Here is a 20990-nt window from a genome sequence, read left to right as displayed (position 1 = left end):
TTTTCACTATTGTGTAAATTGTATCAATATGCTACTTATCTTGTATAGCGTTAGTTATTTTTTGTAAAGTTTCTCAAACATGTAGTACACATGTCATGTTTTATTTTTGTATAATTTCTTTGGTGCCTGCATCGCGACTGTTGGTTTAAGTGGCTCGTCAAGCTGTTTTTACAGCTTTTTTCCCATGTCACTTTTTAAACATTGTTTTTGTTGAAGGTACCATTATTATTATTATTAATTAAGTCCATCTTAATGTTTGCCCACTAAGTTCAGAGTACTGGTCAAGCGCAAAGTATGAACTCTGGCACAGGTCAGTCCAGGCGTGACCGGATACTCCCATTTATTGCAACGGCAAAAACTTACCGTATTTATTTGAATATAAGGCGAGGTTTTTTTTCCAAATCCTTAGTCTCAAAGTCATACCCCGCCTTATATTCGAAGCTCAGTATAGCAATAGGACGATTTTTTTTCTTTTTCTTGGGTCCTTCAACTGCCCCCTCGCCTTATAATCGTGACCGCCTTATATTCGAATAAATACGGTAGTCTGTGCTTATGCTGAACATATGCACTGGAGCAACCAAGTAAGCTGCACTTCAAGGTGTAACAACACTTCAGCCATCTTGATCATGGTCGAAAGCTATCTGAAGCTTTATCTCAATTGTAGGAAGCACGTTTCCATCCTCCAGAAATGTCATAACAGACTGACAGAGTGGAACAATATCGTCCGAGCTTTCCGACATTGTATCGAAAGCTCCGAATCACATTTTCAAATCATAATATTTGCTAACTGCACCCACTCTGCACCAAGCACCCAGACATGGTACAGTGGAATCTCATTAATTCAAACTCTCTTCATTCAAACTCGCAGATAATTCAAACTAACATGTAGGTCAGCCCATGTTTCTAGGAAGGAAACCCCGATAATTCACACTTTGCATTATTCAAACAAAGTTTTGGGTCCCCTTAGGTTCAAATTAACAAAATTCCACTGTAGTGGCTTTTACGAGACCACTTAGGAATGAAGAGCCAATGCTCAGAGATTAGCTTATACAATGGCTGTGGTACACGCATTCCACTATACCCTTCTAACCTCTGAACTGGCTTGAATGGGAAAAGGAAAAGAATTATGCACTTCACCTCTGATGTAGTCGTCGTGGGACTTGCCTTCCTCCGCAGCATTTGAATCCCTACAAAGAGAGCACTGCTTGAGAAAACCAGCCTTGCCAACTCTGCCATAATTCCCCTAGCATTTGACTATCTCTGGGAATATCGACGACCTGCGAGAACTTCTATCGACACCAAAGGTGGCGCCGCTCCCGGTAGAGTCGCCGTCGTCGTTTCTGTCGCTATTTTGCAACCTGCAAGAGCTTAGTGTTATTAGATCAGCCCCAACTGGACCCAGCCTTCTTCAGCAAAATCAGCACACTCGTGCGGGTTTTTCACAGTAGCTTCTGGGTGCTAGCTTGAAATTCGCAGGTGTCGGTGTTGCGCAGAGCAAGCCCAGCAAGATAAGGTGGGCAATCGGCCGTCAGTCAATGAGGCATGTGTTACTAATCACACCAATACCATCTCATGGGCAACTTGGAAACAAGCAACTCCTATCCCTAGTAGCCCAAACCCCGAGACAGATTTCTTCCCTGTCCGGCCTGGTCCTATCTAGGACACAAAACTATGTCCCAAGGTTTGGTTATGGCAGACTTGCTTGCCACCGCTACAATTGTTAATTGCAGAACTGTAAACCCAATTACACTAATTTTATGTTTGAAGTTACATATAGGCGAAGTACGCAAGCAAATAAGTAAGCGGGAAAAAAAGCATGCACTCAATTAATTTTAGCGTCAATTGAAGAATCACCTGGTTTTTGCTTGAGATAAGACATTACAGCTAAGGATTTTGAAAAGAAGCTCATATAAGAGTAAATCACAAGTTCTCGCAGAAAGTATGTAAACCGTATACACATTGAATACATTCTCTAAAATCATTGAGAAACAACATTAAAAGGGCTTTTTTGCTTTTTACAAATGTGAGAAGCAATATTAAACAATAAAACACCTATAAAAAAACAGTCCTAATATTATGGTTCAGGACGTATTGGCCCTTTGAGACTGAGTCAGAAAAATAAGCAAGCCCCATGCAAGTCAGATAAATAACATTATTGTCACTTGACAAACATTCATATTTAAACACACCAGTCTGAAACAGCAGAGATCTTTACACAAGAGACTACCATCCCAGGTCACAGCTGATCACAGGCTCTTCCTTCCTGGGTGACAGGTACCTGAGAAACTAATTTATTTATTTATTCATGTCAAAACACCCGTCCTCTATGGGACTATGGCAGAGGAGGGCAAAAATAATATCTCTCTGCATAAGCCCAGTGAAAGTGCTGGTGGCAAGGACACCAGGAACGCGCTTTAGGAGTCGTGAAAAGCCTCGGAGCTTACCGATGGCTCTTTCAGAAGAGTTCACTTTCAGACATTTGAAATATAAATGAAGCCTGTCAGATCCTTTGGTAGACATCAGACTGCTGTGGTACATCATCCATCATCATCCTTGGTTGCATCACTTCCTTCATCCAGGAAATCCTGGACCTTGGCTGGCCAAGCCCACATCCAACTGTAGCTCATCTTCAGACTTCTGAAGGAGTTCATGTCAGTCTGCCTTAAAAAGCATGTGACATTGATGAGACTGTGGTAAAAAAATATTAAATAATGTGCAATCCATAATTCTTGAGTATGGCTTCCAGATGTTTTGCTCCTTTGATTGAATATTGCTAAGATGCCTTGGTGCCAACCACAAAATTAATACATGGTTGCCAATTTTGACGTCCACCTTCTCTCGTCAGCTTTGCTGAAGGTCTTGCCCAGAGAATGTGGCAGGCCTGCTTGCCACAAAAGAGTCGTAAGGTACAATTGTTTCTTTCAGGTTTGGCACCTCATTTTCCATGGACCCCAACCCAAATGAGTGAAGACAATCTGTTTTCAAACAGATGGGCAGCACAGCTGAGTATTGTGAATATCCCTATATCGTTGACATGGTTGGTACCTCAATTCGTCATGAAAGTTTCTTGAAGGATGCTATCAAGACAACACTTTATGGACCTTTGTTAAAATTCCTTCCACTTTTCTCCTTTTAATAAAAAAAATCAGTGGTGAATAGAACCCTACTCTAGATGTGTCAATTCTTATCCATATGATATACTTTGAGAATTTCCCTTTGATCCTCTGTCCACGCATCAATGATCTATGCACATCTGTGGCGTCTTCAGCGTCCGTTGGACTTTTTACTTTACTGAATCTTGTACGCTCTCCCCGATCTCCGACACGTCAAAGTTGAGTCAAGAATAATATTTGTTGCATCATCCTTTCCATAATTGGCACTGGTTTTTTAATCAATGCCCAACATACTTTTCAAAATCCTCTTCCACAGTGTCAAAAGGATGCTTATTTCTGGAGCACCTGCCATTATATGCCATAGCTATTTCGCTTCTGCATTTCAAGGTTAACTGAGCTGCTTTTACCTCGACGAACGACACAATGGTAGCTGTAGGTTGGCCTTGCTTGCAGTCATAAAGATTCAAGCGAAGTCTTCCGGTCTTGCTACTACTGTATACCAATAGCGCTAGCACCATATTGCATAAAATAAATCCAAGTCATTCATGTGTAAGAATGTTTTCGTATTGCCACGTGCGTGGCAGAGTTGGCAACGCATGCAGCTGCCACGCAGAGGAACGGAGATTGAACCCCGCTCAGTGAAAACTGGGTTAACCTAGATACAGGCATTTGCCCGGTCGAACCGGACGTTTAATGTATAATTTGCAGAATTTCCAAGTTTGAGAATTGCTAATAGTGGCCGCTTGAACGAAATGGGTGCATCCGCGGTATATTACAGTAAGCTCATTTTCAGCATAGCTAGGCAAAAAGTACAAGTGATGACCCCAGTTAGGACAACTGTGTGGCTAAAACTGCCAAATTAATGCCACGGTTTCCTGCGCCACAATTAGTCCAAAATAATCACCATAGAGACAGTTTCAGCTGAAGCAATTTTCATGACAAGCGACCGGCACGCTCATGTGGGATTCGGACGCCGTCGGCCCCTCCTGCCTCCAATGCAAAGAGTTTGCCATGGACGTGGTCATTGAACATCTCCACCTAGGTTCAATAATCCATGCCTGTATTCTAGAGGTGTGCGAATATTCTACACTTTGAATATTCGAAAATTGCAAATAAACTCTACAGAATTCCCCAGCTTCTTGCACTAAGCTTCACTGCTCCGCAGCAGTGCAAAACAGCGAAGCTTCACTACTCTGCACAGGCATCAAGCTTCACTGCTTTGCACCGGCGTTCAGGAAGAAACGGCCGACAAGTCTGAGCATTTTCATAGACCAATCTCACAAAGCGTTCCACACACGTGATGCTGGCACACCCCCAAATTTGCAGAAAAATAGCCATGTGCAAATAGTGAATTTTGAGTTCGAAGCAAATTCGAAGTCAATAATGGTTTCTTGAGACCTTTCACTACCGTGCACCACGCTTAAACGAAAATTCAGCTGAACTCGTGAAGGCTATTCCCAACCCTCCACTTGTCCATGCATAGAAATGAGAAAATTGCTGCAGCTTTTCTAATTGAGGGAATTAATAAGTCTGCTTGCTATATGCACATATTCTATCTTCAATTTCAAATTTGTCACAAAAAAAAAGCATGGATGATGACCCCGAGCTGTCAAGACATCGCTGCCTATTCTCCATTTGACCTTGTGTCTAAACGCAGTGGACGCTACAAGCTATCCTAGCCAATCCCGTTCTGTGGACGCCGCTCGTGATACGCTTTCTGTGCATCGCTGAGCCCCCCTCCAAGGTCACGTGACATTCACACGGCCTAGGATTGGCTCCGGAGGCTCCTAACATCCACTGCGCTTGGACGTAAGGTGGAACAGAGTGTAACGCACACTCTGGCATAATCGTGGTGGGTTAACCCCGTTAAGCGCACCTCTCACCGAGCACCTGCGCACTGCGGAAAAGCAATACCCGCGGAGCCTGCAAGCTCCGTGGATGTTGCTTCCGAGCACTGCACAGGTCCTCGGTGAGAAGCATGCTCAACGGGGCTAACTTCCCGAAATCAACACTTCAAAAAGTATAAATATCGCAGCTCATCTTGAAGCGAACATTGAATAGCACATTATTCGAATCTACTATTTGAAAATTTGAATATTCGCACAACACAACAGAAAAACAAACCCTCGAAACACGGATCCCTAATTATGAATTGTCCAGCACGTCTTATCGAGGCCTCTCTTTGTTAATTACAAATACGGAAATGTCTCTTCCGTAACTATCTATCCCTTTTCATAGGTGTGCTTCCTAGAGAAGATTTCCATCTATGATCTTTTAAAGCATCTATGCTTCGTTCAAACGAAATGTAAAATGCTCGTATTCGACAATGCGAATTAGACGCATGCACTCAAACTTTTATATTCATATTCAACTCGCAGGAAAATGTATTATTCGCACATCTCAACCGTATCCACACCACCATAAGTACCAGGTGAAAATGTTGGAATGACTGAATCAATCACTCACAAGACAGCAACAAGTGCCACTATACTATGTTTCAGCACAAGTCAATAGGAAACGAAAGCCATAGGCCTGGCAAAAGACCCAGCACGTGACCTTCCCACCTCCCGCAGGAGGGTCACATGCTTTGCCCCTTTGCTCCGATCGGCTCATCTGAGCCTTAGCTTTTGCTCCTAGCTAAGTTGTGCCGAAACGAAGTATGGCCGTCCTGATTCCAGGGTGGTTTTCGAGACAAAATGGAGATTTCCTTTACTGCTTCTGGTGTTGTGTATGTGTACTTTGTTTCATCGGAAGTCAGAGCTACCCAGCCAATGGGGCCAATCAAGCAGTGCAAAAAGCGCAACATTAAGGTGTTTGTTGTCTACCAGTACGTACACTAACACTGACCAAACAAATCGTGCACTGCTATGTGCTGTGACCTTGCATTTTCGGTCTGAATATTGGAGCTTTTCTCTTCTAGCCCTTGACTACGCTACGACTAAGGGTGAAAAAAAGTATAGGTAGTACTTTGGCATCTTGTCATTACTTCGGCAGCTAAGGCCGACGTATACTGAGGATTTAGCCTCTGTGAGACAATAAAAGTATTGGGGCTGAAAGAGGGAGCATGAACAGTGCTTCACAGCAATGCATTGCAGAAGCATCGTTGCAACTGGAATATAATGGTTTTATAGTTTAAGGAAGTGGTTTTCAAATGGGGGTCCGCGAAGCCCTGTCTCATCAGTAACTTCCCCGCAATAAAAGTTGTATTTTCTTCAGATCGAGAAATCTTTCAGTTTACGGGCGAGTTTTCTCGTGTATAGGTATGCTAATAAGAAAACTCTACTTCACACTAGCCCTTAATCATATTAATTTTTTAAATCATTATTGTATTTAACCTATACCTTCCCCCTCCTTCACCATGAACAGGGTCCTCCATCATCTCCACCGATACACAAGGGGTCCGCGAAACGAACGGTTGAAAACCGCTGGTATAAGGTGTTGCCATTGTAGAGTGCTATACTACCGGGTGATTCAAGGAGACGGCAGGCTCTTTAAATCGACCGGAAAATTCGGTTTCCTAACCTATCACGCTACGACTTTGCAAAGCGTTGCCCACAGATGGTGCATTTTTTTTTTGTGAAATTCGCAAAGAGCGAACTTACCTGAGGAAAAAGTAAAGAAAGAAAAAGGCTTAGCTCCTATGGAAACACAGCGACGCCACTGGTCTTCAAACAACACGGCGCCGTTCGCACGGGAGACAAGAGATGGTGCAACGAACGCCGCCAACGAGCATACGGCGCCGAGAGCCAGCGTCCTTAGCAGACAATCTTTTCGACTCAAAAGCGGCACGCGTTCCGCAGGCGGCGACAGTCGCAGAAACAAAAACAGGCGCGGTAACAACAAGGAACTGCAGTTCCTTGTTTGCTAAATATGCCGGCTCTCAACGTCGTCTGCTCGTTCGTTGGCGGCAGTTGGCGTCGCGACCGCTTGCACCATCTCTTATCTCCCGTGCGAAACGGCGCCGTGTTGTTTGCAGATCGGTGACGTCGCTGCGTTTCCATAGGAGCTAAGCCTTTTTCTTTTTTTACTTTTTCCTCAGGTAAGTTCGCTCTTTGCAAATTTTACAAAAAAAATGCACCATCTGTGGGCAACGCTGCACAAAGTCGTAGCGCGATAGGTTAAGAAACCGAATTTTCTGGTCGATTTAAAGAGCCTGCAGTCTCCTTGAATCACCCGGTACATTCTACTGCACGAGTCATATGAATTGCTGGGCACTTGGAAGGAACTGCATAAATTAACGCCTTAATGCATCCTGCAAAGATTTTATACAGAGGTGGCCGAAAATGGTGTATATTATGCCTCAAAATTTCAACAAATTAACTTACCTGAGTAACAATTAAAAATTAGGAGATCAAATTTGTTGCCTACGGCATCCGTCTGTTATCAAAAGACTCTGGTTTGTAGAAGGATAGCGAGCTGGGCTAGCTGGTAAGCATTACACTGCATCTATCCTGTGTCCTGTATTCTTCTAGTTTCCTCACATTGCTCGCCGACTTTAACCATGTACATCTTGTTTGCGTCACAGCTACTGACAGACAGAGGCAGGCAAAAGGAAAGGCACTTTATCTTCAACAGCAGACAATGCCTTTAAGTAAAATGTGGTGCAGGTTTTTTCAGCATAGAGCATCATTTTGTTATTTTCGCTCATTGAAGGCGCTGAGCGAACACAAAACCAACAAGAAAGAGCCTTTGTTGGACTATTCTGGCTATACTACATCAACAGCTGTCACCATCTGTTGGCTCTCACCCAGGCAACATTAATTTGCAGACGGCTGCCATAGGTACCTAATTCCCGCTCCTTACTTCTTCATTCTTTACCCGGTAAGCTTGTTTTGTTTTTGTGTTTTTGGTAGACACAATGGATTACCTCCAAACATATCTGCACAAATGCTTTGCTCAGTACATTAAGAAAGCCATTTAGTATGTGGTTCCCTTCAAAGAGCCAACAATCTATTCGACTCATGCAGTATAATTACGAGCTTAATCGAGACCATCACCATCGTAAACTATAAAAATATAAGCGTATCATGTGCATTTCTCCAACACTTTGTTGGCTCAATAGATTCATAGTCTGCATCTTTAGAGAAGATATGCTGAAACTGTATTCATTGTTTTGTTTACTCAAAGTGCAGTCGTAAATGACATGAATCAAGTGAAAAAACTGTGAGTGCACATGTGAGCTGGTGGATGTTGATCATAATGTAGAAAACCCGAGACTGTGGTTGGTAAAAGCAAGGAAACGGCGTCGAAGAAGAGAGACAGGGGAAAAGAATGTGACCTTGTGACGTCGGTGGTCGATGGTTAGATTGTGGGTATATAGGACTTTGAGGAAATAAACGCAGTAGCTGAGTTTGAGATGTTCTTTTCCCCTGTCTCTCTTTTTCGACTCCGTTTCCTTGCTTTTACCAACCACAGTCTCGAGTTTTCTACATTATGATGAATCTAGTGCAACTTGCAGTACAGCCGGTGTACCCTAAGGCACAGTCCTTGGCCCTTTTCTCTTCTAGTAATTATTATTAAGCTTCCCAACTCAATTTTCTTCGAAAATATTGTTGTTTGTAGACTGCAATAAACTTTAACACGAAATAACTTACCTTGATGACCAAACACACCTTCGAGATCACACAGTCCATGTTTCTCAATGCAACTTGCTCAAGTCATTAAATAAATCAAAATGTACACTAATCCACCACCCTGAGGGTCCTAAAAATTATATTCTTTTGTATTTTGCCAGTAGCTGGTTTCTCTCCACTTCAATTAGGAGTACCAATGCTGGACTGTCATACTTCAGTCTTGTTGTTGCTATCATTACACTGTATTGTTTTTGCTCGTCTTTCCTTTTTTAATGCACTCTACAAAGAGTTCTTGCAGACCAGACATTACATAAAATTAGTGCTGAAATTGATGTTCAATAAAAATCTCTTACTGTAAAATACCGGCCATGCACCTAAGTCGCATTAAGTGCTTCCTTCCTATTTTTGAAACATTTCAAATATTGAAGCAAGGCACATATCACCTATCCACCCTGGCTAATCTTAGAGCCCATCAAGCTATCCAGAGGGCTACTTCCCGTCTGCTGCTTCTCCAAGAAGTCGATGCAAAGCGGTAGAGCTTTTTGTGTGAGCACCGGAGTAAGGCAATGAAGCTCGACACAAGAGCGACAGCGCAAAGCAGGCTTGACAAGATTGGCACGGCTGTTTCAGGAATTTGGTGGTCCACCAGACCCCTACACTGTTCCCCTACCGCACCGTGGGATAAAAACTAACATACTGTGTACCTCTACCATACCTCTCGGACCTAAAAAAATGCCCAAAGAAGTGCCCTTGCGATGGGCGCTCGTCGGCCGATCGCAAGCTGCCTCTAGAGGCGGCTTGTTATTGGCCGACAAGCACCCATCATCACCGCGTTGACACTGCAGCTGGGGTGTGCCCGCCTTTCCCGAGTGAAAAAACCTGCTTAGAAAGGGGTGGGTCCCGACCTTTCAACACGCTTTTATTAAAGCAAGTGGCGTCGCGCGTGTGTAATTTTTTTTAATTTTTAGTATGCTAAGGGCTCGTAGAATCAGTTGTGACAAAGAACAGATGATCACAGAATCCTCTCTGCGCCCCTTTCAGTAGGCACTTATCTGGTATTTTAGGGCAGTTTCATTTGGAAATACTGATTGGTGTGTCCCTTTGATACACTACCATAAAACAACTATCACCCGCCAGTCTTGGGTAGTATCGCGATATTGTAACACATTACAATTTTTTGTAAATTTTAACTGTAACTCTATACATTATTTCTAAGTAACTGTAACAATAACTTAAATTGTTTTTGAATAAGTAACTGAAAAGTATCTGCAAAGATAGATACTTTTCGTGAAAAAATTACCTTCTTTTGTGAACACTACAGCGAGTTCGATCATGTGCGGAGGTTGAGTCCCACCATTATACACAACAAAATAAAAAAAAGAACTCAAAACTTGTTTTGTCCGAGCAAAATGGCGCAATGAGGGTAGACGTCTTTCAACTTTTTTTTTTTAGCTTTTCATGATTGGAAAAGCGCATTTAGCATTTGCTTTATTTCATCCTTTATGTGCGTGACTCTCTCGCCTTGTCTTCGCCCTTTCTGGCCTCCATCGAACAGCCCCACCTCTTCAGACAAGAGACAGAGCCACCATGGGGAAACACACGACGCATAGACACCTGAAGGCTCTATTATGCTCCAAACGATAGCCTCTGTCGATAGTACCGCAGAAGTCCTGGCAATAGCCTTTTTTGAGAAAGCGAGTCGCGGCCGGTAAACACTGTCTGACCCGGGCCACAGACGACATTTCTACTGGCCGACTTGCCCTTTCCCAGAGGCCGTGAGCCCGTGATCAACAGTCAAATTTTTTGTTCTGCGTTGCATATATATACATAAAAGAAATTAAAAACAAAAGCGGAACACCTTCCGAAAAAACCTTGTGTTGTCTTTGTTCACTCCTTCTTTATCTTCTTTAATACTAACGGTCTTTTCCACTTTATTTAGTTCCAAATGGTTTAGCATTCTGCTCCCCTCCCTAATATTGTAATGGACCCATCTGTTTACCACTATCTCTCTCCTGTCAGCTCAGAAAGGGGAATAATAGAGCTCTTGAAGAAGGGGAAGGTGATATATATAAATCATAGTCATTGTATGTTGTCATCAATGTCTCTATAGTTAAATTTAAAAAAAAAGTATCTTGAAAGTAACTAAGTTACCATGACAAAGTAACTGTAACTGTAACACATTACTTTTATTTTTGAGTAACTGTAACTTAAATACATTTTTGCGTACTGCCCGTAACTGTAACCAATTACTTTTTAAAATTAACTTACCCAAGACTGCCCCTAGCACACTAAAATTTCAATATAGTGCTTTACAGAACTATAGTTTGTATGGCATGTAGCATGAGAGTTCAACCTGCTTGACCTATGTGGATGTGATCCATCGCAGTGATCCGTGTGGCTGTCGGCACTTTCCAAACATGGCTATGCTTGCCTGCAGTATGTTGCCCACTTGGTAGACTGCAACCATGACCATGCTTGCCTGCAATGCATTCCTCGCTCCATGGATAGCCTCAGGTGCCAGCACACATCCTCCCTGTGTGGGTGTGGAGCACATCGAGAGAGAATTATGCATGAAACAGCTGCTATGTCATCTGTAGACACTCCATTCAATGTAATCTTGCACCAGTGGAGGCAACACACATGGGGGTTTTCATAAGCTTCAATCCTTGCCAGAATTTCCCAGAAAGTGGTGGTTGTTGAGGCATAACTTCAGCAACAGACAGCGTATAAGACACTGCCCCATTGTCAATAAAAACAGACGTTTCAGTCCATACCAGCCTGTGGCAGCGGGAGTTCATCATTCCTTGAGAAATGGTCAAAGCAGGAATCCAGCAGGAAACGTCGTCCTGGGCCTGCCATTCCAGCAGGGGCCGCCTGCAATGCATTGTTTCAGAGTGGCGACAGGTCTTGGAAGGATGGAAGCAACCAAATTCTGGACACTCCAGACACTGCTTATTACGCCGTTGTACAGAACCTAGCCTGCAGTAAGTGTTTCGAAGTAGTGGATGCACGAACAGTCATCTGATGCTTGTGGTGGCAAACTTGAGTTTGTTGTTGTTGAAAACGTTTTATTTAGGCATAGGAGGGTACGACGCGGCTGGTTGTATGCCTTGTCACGAAGGGGAAGGGGAGAGGGATATAGGGGGGGAGGGAGGAGGATGAAGAATTATTTGAGGCCGGCTACATCAGTTGTTCTGATGTAAGCCAACAGTGAGTCGAAGACAAGCTTCCTTGCTTCATTGGGGTCTGTTGGTGCCGTCCAAGCCTCAAGCGTCTGAAGTCGACTCGCTGGGCTGAGCTTGGCTAGTGCAGCCTCCCTCTCCTGTCGTCTTGCTGAGCACTCCCACAGCAGGTGATGCAGGGTGGCAAGAGGCGCTGAAGGATGGTCGTTAAAGGCTGTATCGGGGGTGAGGCCTACGGTCTGCTCAACCTGAGGTGAAGTGGGGCTAATACAGCAAGGGTCACAACCGGCATTCTTGCCAATACGCCTGACAGTGCAGCTCCATGAAGGTGCTTCCCAGATGAACGCTTCTGTGACGCCTTCTTGCAGGTTTTTGGACCAAAAGGACAGGACATGCACCCCAGATGGCAATCCTTGAAGTGAAGGGACCTTCTTCATTAGCAGTTTTGTTGCAACCATTCACATGTTAATCTTTCCTGGACAAGCAACAGAAATCTTTGAATTTGGGGTCAGCTGTTTATGAAACATCTAAGCAAAGTCCTAGACAAACGTCTAGTGACCTCTTCCTGTCCAAGCAGTCAGCAACAGTCATTTGGTTTGCCCCTTGCATCACAAGCTACCATAAAAAGCTTCTTGGATCCAAGAGACTGCTGCTGCCCTGTCAGAGTAGCATACAAGACGATGCTTTGCAATGGTGTAGTATTTGTGAAATGAAGGAACCCCGAATGCTGTTTGTTCTGAAAAGGCACAAAGTCGAACTCTGCTGGGTCCCTAATGACTGCTGCCATTGGGCATATTTTTTTGCTTTCCATGAGCACTCCAGGAACGAAGTAGAATAATACTGGTTGCACTAGCCACACTCCCTTGTCTTAAAGACTACTGAGGATTTTTCTGCCAATGGTGCGTCATTCCACAAAGTGAATATCACATGTGCCCGGCATTTAGTTCTTCGGTCTCAAGACATAAGTGCCCATTACCTACCCCAGATACCTTTAAATACATGAAACGACAGATTCTTCTACGAGAAAATGTAAAATTTATGAAAATAAAAGTAGTGAAAGATAAAGGAAACTGGGGGTGCTGTCAGGAGCAAAGATAATCCGTGATATAGTTAGCCTTTGGACCAAAAGACTGAGCCAAGGCAATATAACAAAAAGCACCAAATTCAGTTTCGGAGACTTCCATTTCATCACGGGAAAGTTCATCGACAACTTTTCCCTCAATATTCCCCTAAGAAGTAACCCCTTCATGGCTTTTCCTTTTTTACGAAGAGTTTCACAAAGGGTGACATCCAACCTATACACCATTTTTTTCAAGACTTCACAAATATAACAATTTGCTGTTAAATTTGCCAGCAATAAAGTTACTTTTACAAACATTGGTCAACGACTCGAGTTTATCCTAGAACTTTTCGTAAAATTCCATCCCCTCTTTCACATAATCTATTGTGCAAGGTATTGTGCACACCAAAAGGCCTACAATAGACCGTTTTCAAAAGTCCATGCCAACGCCTGTCCGCCATTGCTTGATCACAAACTCTGAAAATGTTTTGGACACGAGGGCTGTGTCAGAGTTCGGCGTGAACTCTGCTTAGCTCGTATTGAAAACGAGCGTTGCATTGGCGTTCGGTTAGGACTCAGGATCATGCGCGTCGTGTCCATGGATGGATGGATGGATGTTAATGGCTATACCCTTTGTAACGTGCGGTAGCTTGCGCCACCTAGCCCAAGTCTAAAACGACAAAACATGTGCCTCCTGCCCTTCTAAGGCCAATTTTCTCCCCCTGTCACCAGGCAGTGTGGGATATCACCGAGATGAACCTTGGGGGTATCAGACAAAAAAATGGTAATCCTCAAATCCAAGTAAAGGCGACTGTCAATGTTGCTTGATGGACTTTTGAAAAGGGTCTATATTACATACTCTGACGGGACAAGATGTACACAAGGCAGGTCAACACAGCATGTGAGCACAGCAACTGGGGCGATTAGTTTTCCTCAATATGCCAATAGACTATTTCTCAAATCAGTGCAGTCCAGGTGAGTGTCTGTTCATGACTTAACTGGTTAGAGTAACTTTGGGAGTACCTACTGAAGATTACCATTTTTCTGTCCTTTACCTTACCCTCCATTCGTAAGCCATGGAGGCGGTGTTAGTGAAGAAGATTATGGCTACAAGTGATGCTCCGTTCCATGTCTGGCATAATGCACACAGGTAAAAGGGAGGCTGCATCAGAGATCACCCTCATGAACACCACAAGGAGACCATGGCTATGCTTACATGAATGACACCTTAGCTCGACAAATACAGTTGACCCATTGAGTCTACTCTAACCACAGTGTTTAGATGTATCCGCATTAACACATGATGTCGAACAATCCCAACGCAACCTCCGTGACCCGTCAATCGTTTCCGGTTTGCTCAGCATGACGGAAGTGACAAGCTTTCTAACTCTGAATCTATTTAAAGCAGCAAAAATGGCAATCAATGCTGCTGCACTTGCTCTCTGTTTAACCTTCCGGTAACTTTACTTGAAGTTGAAAAAAATGTGGCCAGCTGCTGCCTTGGTTGCCGGCCTGTTGACTGTTTGGTATCCCCTCTTGACTTAATGCAACATTTCTGTCATTCCTCGTGCGAACACTCAAATTGAGTTACTTGCACTTACATGGAGACCTTCATCTGGTTTGAAAATCTCAAGTCACCAAAATTTTAGTGGACAGCATTGGGTGAGATTTAACACACTTGGCTTGCAAATGAAGGCATTTACATAGGCTAATTTAATATGCTAACTAGATTCAACTCGACAGTGTCTCATCCATGTTAACATAACACGTGTCAGTTGTAGAAAAGTCGCTTCATCTTACACTACTTCGTACCAAGAAATACTAGGGATGCAGCCCTAAAATCTCAGGGAATCTTGTCATTGGAGGGAAGAACAAATGCTAAGGCAGAGAGGTCATTAAATTCTTCATGATAATTGCCAGCCTAAACATAGCTACAATAACCTTTGTTTTGTGAAAAAGATAGCTTGCATTTAGGAGACCAAAGAATGTAGTTTGAAGCAAGTTTGAGTATGAATAACCCCCACTCTGGACCCCAAGCTTTTGTTTGTCTTCTTGTAGTGAAGCAATCTGTCTGCATTTAGTTTTTACTTTCTGCTTTATAACTACGATTTTCCTGTTTTCGTTAAATTGGAAGGGTATTTCTCAAAGTTTATTTTTAGCCAAACATTCTGAGCTTATCTAAGTTTATTTTTGTTAGATTCCCGATTCCCTGAAATTTAGAGTTTCATTTTGCAGTATTTTCTATTTTTCAAGAATAAAAATATCTAATATCCCTGCGTAAACATGCCAGACACAAAAAAATGCACTTGCATCAATATTTCTCCACTTGAACTTGGCCCTGCCTCTCATGCAGGTAGTGATACTAATCTGTCCCACGACAAAAATTAAAAAGAAGTGTTGCTTCGATAAACGTTGAATCGTACGCGTTCATATTCAACTTGAAGTACGCATTTAGCGCTTGACATTTGCGCGAGCGATGTCTTCAGCCACGAGAGGAAGGCGACGGCTTGGCGATGTCTTCGTGCAAATCAGCTTGGTGGTCAGGAGTGTCGTACGGGATGAATACCATTTCTTTTGATCGGTCCAAAATTTCTCTATCAAAGGTAGACAGAATTCGCCGGTACCGCAAACGACAGTTTACAAGTCCCACGCCGTCGTCCGCTGCCATTGCCGTCCTCGCGAGTCCCACAATACGCGAAACAACGTCACGTTGAGAATTATGCAGCGAATGCACAGAATGCTCTGCGTAGCTTTTTTTTTTTTTTTTTTTTCAATCAACCTATTTGCAGCTTTTTAGAAGCCACAAAAAATGCGCTTAAAATTTTTCTCTATTTTCAATACTGAGTGTGTGCCTTCAACGACCCACGACCTTGATCAAATTCGGTGGTTGTGTCTAAACCTTCGAAAACGGCCTGTGACCACAGAAAAGAGTGAGCGCAACTCAAAATGGCCAGTTCTTGATTGCCGGTTTTCGGGCGGAAAGAAACCAAATTTCGGGCCGCAAATTGTGTTCTGGGTATTTGGGCTCTCATATTTCAGGTACAACTAAAAACCTTGGCAAGCGTAAATACCCCGTCAGTGTCCCTTTAAGATGGGACGATATCAAGGACTAACTTTTAGGCAACCGATCTTTCGCCGTGTACTTTTTTTTGCCTTGTTAACGCGGAAACCCGCAGTCTGGAATATAAACAGCTAGTTTGGGGATGGATCGGGCCACTGATCTCTATGTCTATTTGCTGGATCGCGTTTGACCAGCTCCTCCTATGGACCGGAATGCGGTCACTGGCGGCCATCTTTAGGTAGAGTTATATCATCTCTAGCCATCATAGTAATATGGCGGACAGCGCAATGGCGGCAGGCTGCCATAAAAATAGCCGTAGATCTAGTACACTGTACCGTGGGTGACATTTCGTGCTTGATTGAAGTTGTTCGACGAAGCAGATTCTTGAAACCCGGCGTGAACAGTAGCCTCACCTTTGAGGACCCGGAAAAAGTTCTACGAAAGCGCAGCACCGGGGGAAAGCAGCGCAGCTCGCATCAAAAGCAGACTCCGTACCGTCGTCTGCTTTCGATGCTTCTTTCGATGCGACTTTCGATACGTGCTGTGTTTCTTTTCTCCCAGTGCTTCGATTTCGTGAAACTTTTACCAGGTCCTCAGAAACCAGACTACTGTTCACGCCGGGTTTCAAAAACATGTTTCGTCAAATAATTTTAATCAAGCACGCAATATCACCCACGCTATTTTGACCGCAGCCTGCCAACCCACCTGCCAAAACGCTATCTGCCATGGATGGATGATAGCGGCTGCAGCAGCTTACATTGGCTAGAGGTGATATAACTCTACCTAAAGATGGCCGCCAGTGACCGCATTCGCGGAGCGGGCAAACGCGATCCAGCAATTGTCATAGAGATCAGTGGATCGGGCGAATACAAGCATTTTTGTCTCATTGTCACAAATACCATTACCCCGGTCTGAAAAAAAAAAATCCCAAAACTTTCTAGGATATTGGTGAACCCAAGAGGTCACAGTGTGCACCCGGATGTCGCGGGTCTTGCAACAAAAGTTGTGCACCAAGAAATAATCTTTTTTGTACGTAAAATGGGTCATTATTGTTTGCAGTCTATTGTTTGAGATTGTGTAAGACCTACAACCGGGAACAAAGAATAAACCCTAAAGCAGCTAGGTCACCTCACTCTAGGCTTTGTCATTGTTTGAAGAATAAGAGAGAAGCACTGGACCCACAAAGCTAATTCTTTCTACAGTGCAACCCATTTACAATTATACCACATATAACAATGTACAGCTTATAACAATCATTTTCTAGACTGGAAATTTTCAGTTTCTAGTCCAGATACAACAATATTCGGTTATAACAATTGCAATTTTGGGTTTCCTTATTATCGTTATAAGTAGATTGCACTGTACACTCCGTTTCGCTGTTGGCATACGGCAAAGGCTACGGTCCAAGTGAACAAATTGGCACGTCAAGACACCAGTCTCACTAGCGTGCACAGTGCTGTCGAAGACACGGCCAGGAGAGAGAATGACAATTTTGTACAAATCTTGAGTGACAGGCTCTGGGGGACGTCTGTGACACACAAAAGATGGTGCCGAGTTCCTCCTTTCCCTCTTCTCCAACTGCTTGGGTTATGCGAAAACCACCTACAGTCTAGCCCCTGCCTGTCACATGCTTTGCCTCCATCACTCCGATAAGCTCGAGGGATCAGTGGCATTCGCTCTTTGCCAAATTGCGGTGAAACGGAGTATAGATAAGGCTACGACGGGGGAGGGAATTCTCGTTCTCGAAGTGGTTCACGGCGAAAGCCCCCTTAAGTCATAAGCCTGTCGTTGGCATAAAAGGCAAGGCCAGACGCTACTCTAGTCATTTGGAAGGCAGAGACAATGTCAGGTGAGAAGCGGAAGAGGTCAGAGACTGTGTCGGGCGTCGAACGCACACGAACATAGCCTTCCACTCAACTGGAAACGAGAAGTTTGCAAATTCAAAAGAGAGACAACTTCCCACATCTGTGCAGTATGCGAGTGCAGCTTAATAAACCGTGTATTTCTGGTTGTTGCTGCGCTTGTTGATGAGTGTTTTGAGCCCGATTCGTTATTATGGACGTGTCACACCACGGATGATTTCCAGGGGAACGGAGGCGTTCACATTAACGAGACACAACTGTATGCGATTCCACACAACAGAACGCAGCAGGCGCAAGAAACCATCGGAGTCAATATAATAATAATAATAATAATGAGAATGCCACACCAGTGTCATATAACCTTTAGGCTGGGTACAGCAATGTGTGGGGCACGCGGTATATCGACAGTACTGGGTCGGCCGGGACGACTCGTAGCATCTGCCATGGTCCATTATGAGGTGAAACGAAGCGTGCCAGACGCCCTAAAAGAGGCGAAGAACGCGTGGCCGAGATGTTGGCTACTCACTGAAGACACCACTGTCGGCCGTTCTCGTTGATGTTGGAGGTCCACTGGAGTGACCGGAAAAAATAACTAACACCAACGAGCAGCAAGCATGCGCAGAAAGCACGCTAAAGTTTCTTTGGCAGGCTCGCAGTCTCTCGTGCTAACACCAGGAGCGTCGAGAGACTGCAAGCCTATGGAAGATACAGTCGGCAGCAAAAGTTTGCGGCGGACGGAAGCGCCAGCCGAAATGACTGGCTGTACCTTCCGACAGCAAGTGGCGGCTCTCGAGATTAATGCTTCGTGAATGCGCTTCCTTTTGCGTTCGCTCACTTCCGCCCGGCGCGCACGAAATAACCGTGACTATTGTTTCTGTATGTCACTCTAGTGGGACTCTGGCACTAGAGCTGTCGTGCTCACATGTAGAATCAAAGCTCTGCCTCAGTCACTCCGCCCCCCCAAACATATGAAGCTACACCTGCACACAACATCCATTACCATTTCAACGGATGTCCTGTACAGATGCCTCTCTCCTTAATGACAATCTTTGCTTCGCTTACAGTGAGCAACGAGGAGGATCAATCCCTGCTGTGTGGACAGTCGTCCGAGCGGTGTCACGTGCAAATCGTACGTTGCCTCGTCATGCGAGCAACGGCCTACAGAGCCCTCTGCTCCCCCCCCCGTAGGCCGGTAGCCAACAACAGCTGCTCACGTGCGTGGGGGGTCTTTGTCAAGCTCCGGGTTGAAGGGAGGCTCGCTGGTTGGCGACTCGGGCCGGTAGGGGCTACTCCCGTGCGACGACGGTGGCGAGAACTCCGCAGGTGCCTGTTGCGCCTCCTCGTCGTCAATGGCGGGCAGTGGCGGCGGGGGCGGCTGGATCGCAGCCATGGAGGCCGCCAACATCCAGGGTTGCGCAGCCTGGAGCACATGAAGCGCCGCCTGCAGGTCGCTCTCGGTCGGCTCCGGGCAGCTCGCAGAGAGAGCGGCCACCCTCTCCAGGTGCAGCGCGCCCGCCGCGTGGGCCTCCCATTGGAACACGAGCGTGCCGCAGATCGGGCACAGGCTGCCGACCTCGGCCTCCGAGTAGACAGCCCTGGGCTCGTTCGGGTGGCGATCCTGGAGCGTGCGCCCTCGGAACAGCTCGTCCAGGGTGTCCGGTGCGGCGCCGCGCACGCAGCGGGGCTGGTCCCGCCAGCGGGTATGCGACACGAAGGACACGGGCTCTCCGTTCTCCTGCACCGTCCAGGTGGCCGCGGACACCTTGCGGGGCCCGGACAGCCTGCGGTGGACCGGGAGTTGTCTCCGACGACGGCGGACGGGCGGGGGACGCACACGGGGCCGTCCGACCAGCCTTTCGGCGTCGCCGAGAGCAGTCATAAGCCGCCTCTTGGCAGTACGGATCAGGGCCGCTGTGTTCTTGTCCCCATCGGCGCCGTAATTGCCGCCTTGTTTTTGGGACCGATCTTGTCTTCGTGGCATTTGGCTGTCGACGGCTTCCGCCGTCCGATCTCTGCCCAGAACCCGCTCTGCCACCCACGGTAGGACGTCTCTCGACGTTTAACGAGGCTCGAGCTCGACTCTCGCCTTCGCCCGCTCCGGGAAAGAGGAAGGAAACAAATCTTTCGGAGTCGTGCGTGGACCCGGGCTCACCGCTGCAGTTGACCTCACGCGAGGTTCGGGAGCGCTCGGCAAGTCGTGCGCTCAGCGGCGACCGGGACCGGCTATGACCACGAAGATGTGCTGTCACAGAACGTCACGGCATCAGAGAGCTGTGAAACAAATTTGAATTGATGGATGGTTTTGTTGCCAATCGGACATCGTTCTGGACGACGGGCGAAACGAATGGCTCTCTCGAGTTCAAAAACATTTATCTCTCACGTCTCGTAGCTGAAGCTTTCTCACGTCTCAGGCCAAGGCCGGGTCGCCGCCAGTTTCTGAAGAAACCTCTGGAAGGCGGTCGTCTCTTGAATCGTTGGCGTTTGCGTGAAATTACACCAACGCATCAAAATATTCATTCGGAAGAGAACACGACAAAAGGCCGGAAGTACTGTAGGTAAATAGGTAGATAAATAAAGAGTAATATTTTAATTTTTGTATTGGGCGGTAGCTTGCGCAACCTAGTGTCTATACTAGGAAAACAGAATATAAACCAAGGCATTGTTCGAAAGTTGTGCCGGTTATGCCGTCTGGCCCAATGCTGGTCTGGCCTAGCAGAGCAGAGTAGCGCAGATAAACGGCTCTGGAGTAGCGCAGAGCCGTGTATTGGAGTAGCGCAATCTAGAACGCCGCCTCTCGGCGACTAGCGGCGAACGCCCGGAGGTTCCAACTGCGGTCAGAAATGCATGGAGAACGTGAGAAAATCGTTGTTTCTTCAGTATTGTTTGAATATTCGGAATGGAAATTGTTTTGACATAATAATGGAACATTTTAGAATAATTTGCGCTAAGTTTTGTGCCCCGCAAGGACCTGACTTTTTTAAAAAAATTGCTTGAGCGGCATCATGCAGCAGACGACACGGCGACGTCACTCCATTCACGTGACCCGTTCCGGCCAATCCAAAACGCCCATCTCCGCTGCGAGCAAAACTCGTCTGCTTCAAACGCCATTGCCTTAGAAATTGCCTTCTCAAAATTTGCA

The 20990-nt window shown here is 45.4% G+C and overlaps 1 protein-coding gene across 1 annotated transcript in view; it reads right to left on the bottom strand.

Moving 5' to 3' along the window:
* The window catches only part of LOC8027154, a 28600-nt gene extending 8192 nt beyond the window's left edge, over window positions 1-20408 (bottom strand). The window contains exons 1-3 of the mRNA XM_042286732.1: window positions 20232-20408; window positions 19066-20122; window positions 1138-1187 (exon numbers count right to left, since the gene is read on the bottom strand). Of these exons, the coding sequence (XP_042142666.1) occupies window positions 1138-1187; window positions 19066-19832 (817 nt within the window). The 5' untranslated portion in view covers window positions 19833-20122; window positions 20232-20408. The remainder of the gene's footprint in view (window positions 1-1137; window positions 1188-19065; window positions 20123-20231) is intronic.
* Window positions 20409-20990: the final 582 nt, after the last annotated feature.

This window comes from Ixodes scapularis, unplaced genomic scaffold, assembly GCF_016920785.2.
Source record: "Ixodes scapularis isolate PalLabHiFi unplaced genomic scaffold, ASM1692078v2 PGA_scaffold8__174_contigs__length_109621045, whole genome shotgun sequence".
NCBI lineage: Eukaryota > Metazoa > Arthropoda > Arachnida > Ixodida > Ixodidae > Ixodes > Ixodes scapularis.
Note: the sequence above shows the minus strand (reverse complement) of the source record. Positions and strands in the feature narration are given on the sequence as shown.